Source organism: Meriones unguiculatus, chromosome X (genome assembly GCF_030254825.1).
Source record: "Meriones unguiculatus strain TT.TT164.6M chromosome X, Bangor_MerUng_6.1, whole genome shotgun sequence".
Taxonomy (NCBI): Eukaryota; Metazoa; Chordata; class Mammalia; order Rodentia; family Muridae; genus Meriones; species Meriones unguiculatus.
Genome location: NC_083369.1, coordinates 121097110 through 121103136, shown reverse-complemented (window position 1 = coordinate 121103136; position 6027 = coordinate 121097110). Strand labels below are relative to the sequence as shown.

General features: G+C 41.1%; 1 protein-coding gene across 1 annotated transcript in view; it reads right to left on the bottom strand.

Moving 5' to 3' along the window:
* Positions 1–1102: 1102 nt before the first annotated feature.
* Gpc3 (glypican 3) overlaps positions 1103–6027 on the bottom strand; it is a 363266-nt gene continuing 358341 nt past the window's right edge. Inside the window, exon 8 of the mRNA XM_060374526.1 lies at positions 1103–1641. Within this exon, the coding sequence (XP_060230509.1) occupies positions 1472–1641 (170 nt within the window). The 3' untranslated portion in view covers positions 1103–1471. The remainder of the gene's footprint in view (positions 1642–6027) is intronic.

The following is a 6027-nucleotide window of genomic DNA, read 5'->3' as shown; positions in this document are numbered from 1 at the left end:
GATATTATATGTACACAAATATGGAGTGAAGTCCTAAAACTGGGCCTATAGTTCATAAAAGGACAATGTTAGAATTAGTCTTGGTGCTGGCCCTTCAGCTTCATACGTGTAGGAATTGAAGGCTGTGACACTTGCCACTCTGTCTTAGTGTCTCATTTCTCACCACTCAATAGGGTCACAGAAATCAAGGGTTAAGTAAGTGCCTGTTGAAAAAGCCAACTGAGGCTGAGGGTGAGAGAGGCTTCTGGTAAATCATGAGCTTGCTGATGGCAACTTTTACAACCTGACCCAGGGCATCTGTTAGCCCTGTCATGCTGCAGTGTTTCAAGGGAGACATAACAGGAGAGCAAGCCTAAGACAGCGGAAGAGCACTGAGAGAATTCTTTGTGTGTGCTGCTTGGGTCCAACCCTCTAGCTTAGCAAAAAAGGAGAATATTAATTTGATGGCTTCTAAATAACCTACACAGTAACACTTTTATTTGAAATCTGTGTGTCTGCGTATGTCTGTATGTGTGCTGGTGCATGTGAAGGCTGGAGGTTAACTTTAGGTTCCTCAAATGCTTTCTACCTAGCTTTTTGAGACAATACCTCTCACTGGGCTGGAGTTCATTGAGTTGGTTAGGCTGGCTGGCTAGCAAACCCAGGGTTCTTCCTGTCTCTGCTTCCAGGGATCTGGGATGACAAGTAGATGCCACCACACCTTGCTCTCTCTTCACGTGGGTTCTGAGGATTGAACACACGTCCTCATGCTTTTAAGGCTAGCAAGTTAGCAATGGGGGTATCTCTTCAGTTCAAGGAGGAAATTTGAAAAGAGGGGCCATGGCAGAACTCTTTGAGCCACCTTTGGTCTCATAGGCAGGACAGTCCTACCTAAGGTTACTCTGTGGAGACTGGGCAATGTATCTTGAGAGTGAGATGTTTAATCAGGACTTGAGGCCAGCATTGGTACTTACTCAGAAGGTGTAGGTAAAATAGTGGTTGCAAGGACTTTTTGGATCCTAATATGATTATACTGAATAGAAAGCCAGGTAAGAGGGAAACATTTTGGATGAAGGGAGAAAGTATATGACAGTTTATTAAAAAAAACAAACAAAAAACTCAATGCCATTTTATTTGAATGTTTATTATTTTTTTTTCAAAGAAATCCATGCAGAAAAAGAGAAAAGAGGGAAACATGACAACCATGTTATAGCAGTCAAATGTAAGAAAATAATTTGGCACAACTTGAAGGTTTTTTTTTTTTCTTTTCAAAAAAACAAAAAACAAAAAACTATCCTACCACTAAAATTTACCTTCCTCGTAAGGATGCCATTTGATTTTCGAAAACATAACACGTGGTTAGTCTCCTACTTAATGGCGGGAGGAGGCATAGGAAAAAAAATAGGAAAAAAAAAAGGAAGAAGGTGGCTTCCTTTATGTAGGAGGACCACAGGGTGCTGCAGGGCAGCACAGGCACTGGGGTACTGGCGAGTCAGTGCCCCAGGAAAAAGAAGCATGCCACATAGATGGCCACACTGATCAGGATTTTCAGGGGGGATGGCATGTTCCCCACGCTGTGAGAGGTGGTGATCTCGTTGTCCTTCTCATTCACATGTTGCTTGTTCCCTGGAGCCTCGTCCACATCCACATCATATGACAGTTCTGTGAAAAGAGAAGAAGGATTTGAGCTGCAGGGTTATATGCCCCATAAGGTCTACACCATTAACAGCTTACAGCCCCTTCTTGTATTTTTCTTGTGTTTGGGAAGGGAGCGTTTCCAGAGATGGGAAGGAGAGGGTGTCTTTGGAAGGTACAGAGTGGAAGAGGATGACCAGAAGCGCTCTTTTGCAATGGGGAGTGAGTCAGTAAACCTTCCCCTTTCTGCTTTGGCTCCATCAACACAGCGGGGCGGGGGGGGGTTGTAGGCCCTTTGCAACATCTCCCAGGAGGACCTGTACCCTTGAATTGAAGGTCATTTTCATCAGTACTTACAACATATGCTATGTGGGTGAACTTATCTGTCCTTACATGTTGGGGAAGGGAAGGAGGGAGACTGGTGAATATATAGTGTACTTTTCCTTAGCCCCATACAGCAGACTGATAATCTTATCACAGGTAATTTGTTGAGTTAGTGTTGAAGGACAGGGTAATTTTCTGTTGAAAGATGTTTTATTTTTCCTCAAATATTTCCTCTTATATACAGTTTCCTCTCTCATAAAAGCAAAAAGGCACATCTACTGATTAAGCATGTCCAACCTTTTGACACTGTGATACAGCACTGTCACCTACTAAGTTTACATTTGAGAATTAGTCAATCAAATTATCCCCCTCCAGAAAATGCTACCCCATATTCTCCCAATGTCTTAAGTAAATTGATGAATTTGTGTTGGGTACATTCCTAGCTATCTTCAGGTGTATGAGGCTTCTAGCTGGACATGCCTGAAAGCATAGGATGTAATTTGATTCCAAGGGAATTAAGGCTAAGGCGAGGCTAATGGGTACAAGTCTGCCATTTTTTGCCTGTTATGCATGAAACGTACATAGTTCTGGAAAGAAACAAGATGCCTTTGATTTGGTCTGATACAAAGGTCCCCTGTAAGGCAACTCTAAGCAGATTGAGGTTTCACTGTGAAATTCAAGGTCAACAGTCCAGGGGTTAGGGTTTTTGTTTTGTTTTTGCAAATTTGCAACTCCAGATCCAATCCACTCCCTTGTTTTTTTCTTGACTCATTGGCTAATGTTTCTATTTCAGTATCTTGTGAAGGTGATGTGAGCCACTCACTAACCAGCCAAGTCTCCCATAGTTAGGGGTCCAGAAAGATCCCCCTGCGGGGCTGAGAGGCATACCAACAGGCTCAGAGGAAATGACTGGGATTCTACTGAATGAAGGCAAGAAGAGGAAGGAAGAGCTCCTATTACAGGCTGTGGAAATACTCAGTAAGTCCCAGGAAGCAAGTGTGGGGACTCATCTTGTCCTGAGTAAATGCAGAACAGGGTCCAAGACCAGGGCAGCTCTGAAGCTGGCATTGGTTACTACAGGAAGCAAAACCAAGGACATCAAAGCTAGAGAGTCTGATTTCATAGCCTGTGACCCCCACTTTGCAAAAAAGATATTGCAATCTATAATGCTACCAGGGATGATGGGAGAAGCATTTTTAATGTGTCTCACTTGAAGAAACAAGACGTCTTACCTCAACGTGTCTTTAATTTGCATACATTTGCTCACCAGTATAGATGAAGATTTTCTGTGCTTTGGCTTACTAATTATATTTCTCAGTGGATAACAGTTCTATATTATCTGTCTTTTTTGTGATGGGTATTGATATTTTTCTTATCAATTTAACAATATGTATTATATTATATCATCTGCTTATATTAACCCAAACTAAATAGTTTTGATCTTGAAATTTATTAAAATTCTCTGTCATTGTGTCCCAATGAGGTGATAACCTCGTTTTTAATATGTATAAATCTGATTCTGTTTTACTCCTCTAAAATTGAAGCGAGTTTCTTTTGCCCGAGTGCTGATAGTAATTCAAATCTTGTTTTACAGGGAACTCTGTTACTCAGGAAAAGTAATTTAGCAGGCTGTAATCCAGATCCCCCTCAGTACATACAGATAGACAAAAGAAAAGGGGGAAAGAACAAAGAGCAACACTCTACTTGGAGATCAGACCTCTTTCTCTGAAAGGTGAACTATGTGGGGAGCACAAGACGGCCAGGGTCAGCTGTCAGTTGGCAAGGATAGCACAGGCTTAGGTGGTGATCAGATTTCACTAAAGCAGAGAGCACATATGGCTGATCTGTTGAAAGCCAAGCCTTGGGTCCCACGGCAGCTTTTCCACTTAAGCGAAGAGGGGTATTTTTAGGATTGACCCGAATGAGAGGGCTCTCAGCATTGCTTTTACATTCCTTTTCTGGATGATACTCTTGCCCAACATCAAGATGAAACCATATCTATTAATGTTCCCACTTCACTGCCGCTCCATTAGCTTTGCTCGTCAATAATCCACTAACACTAAACAGTCTTGATGACTGTAGCTGCTACAGCAGGTGGAACACTTCTGTTCAATCCAGGAGTTTTTAATCCTTTTAAATGCAAGTTTTATTTATTTACATATTATTTATTTAGTGTGTATGTCATGTGTGAGTGTAGATGCATAGGAGGAAGTCAGAAAGCAAATCTTAGGCATAGCTTCTTTTCTTCCATGTGGGTTCTAGGGACTGAACTCATCTTCCTTGAACATTATGCTTATAAATGATAATGAAAAATTAATTAAAAAAAAGAAATGATAATGACCTCTAAGTAAATTAGTATCTGAGACAAAGTGACATTTATCTCATTTACTTTAACCTTTCCCACCACCTTTTGAAGTATGAATTGGAATTCCCATTTTATGAGAAAGGAAGCTCAAGTTCAGGGTAATGATTTTGGTCCACAACTGGTAACCAGTAGCTGTACTATCTGAATCCAGGGTCTGACCATACACCTCTTATGAAGCCATGCTGTTTCTTTTTTTTAATTTTAAAAAGTTTTTTTATTAGATGTATTCTTTTTAAAATTTAAGGTGTGAGTGTTTTGTCTGTATGTATGCATGTGTACCACATGAATGCTCGGTGCTATGGAGGTCAGAAGAGGCCATTGATCTCCCTGAACTGGTGTTGCAGATGGTTGTGAACCACTGTGTGGGTGCTAGGAAATGAATCCAAGTGCTCTGCAAGAACAAGAGCTCTTAACTGCTGAGGCATCTTTTCAGACCCAACATATTGCTTCTTGAAAAATTCTGTATATCAAATATGCCACAGAACTAAGAAGAAATAGTTTCCAATTTTTTTAAAAGCCCCTCAATTATTGAATATACATAGCAAAAGGGAAATTCCAAACATGACCAAAAGGCATTGTTACCACATCAAGTTGACCACATACTTGACTGAGAAACCTCATTAAACTTCATAGAATAGTGCAAGGAGTTCTTCATTTAGGGATCTGAGGTAGAAATTATCAGTTCTGTTTCCCAAGAAATGAGTAATGATGACCAAGGCCACTAGACACCAGACACAAATCTAGGCCATCAAATGGCCTCTAGGAACATCCTTATCTAAATTATAACTAGAGATGTCATGAGGCTATCCATTCAGTAATAAGATAAGTCTATTACTCAATCCCTCAGTTCCATGCCTGAAGAGTAGACTGCCAGGATGCCCAGCAAAGCAACACTCTAGGCCAGTGGCACCATCTTGAGGATTAGAGCTGAAAGGGGTTTCTGAGAACAATAAGAGAGTATTATGGGAGATAGGGAGAAAATGTATCTTGGTCAAAAATAAATAAGGATATTCCTGGGTGGAGGAAATAGAATCCAGTATCATTTAACAAACAATGCTAGCCTATGTATGGTGTCCCAAGGAGGAAGCAGAAGACTGAGGGAAAATTTAGCTACCCCTTCAAGGAATTCCACAATGTGGCAAGGGCACTACACCAATAGATAAAGTAGATATTCCTCAGAACACAGAGAGGGCTCATCCAAAGGCATTGGCAAATTGCCAAGGTAAGGATGCTTCCCAAATGGAAGTATCAGGGATGATTTCTTTTTTAAAATAATTTATTTAATTTTTATTTTTTATGTGCATTAGGGTAAAGGTGTCATATCCATTACAGACAGTTGTGAGCTGTCATGTGGGTGTTGGGAATCGAGCCTTGGTCCATTATGGAAGAGCAGTCGGCGCCCTTAACCACTGAGCCATCTCTCCAGCCCAGGGATGATTTCTTAAGCTAACTTGGCTATCTACATCAGGAAGCATGGTAATGGCTACATCGGGCCATTGAAGTGTTTTTTCTAGGCAGATCACTTTGAGAAAAATCATTAAGAACTGAGATTGTAGCAGTGGCTTTTCAGTAAGAGCGAGGAGCCTCTATGGTGTGAGGGGTAGAACGCACACTCTCTGCTTGCGTGTGTATGAGTGATGGGTGCACACACGAATCACATCTGTGATCAGAGGTGGTACTGGTGAAAGGTGAGACAAGAAGGACAAATTTGGGCCCAAACATGT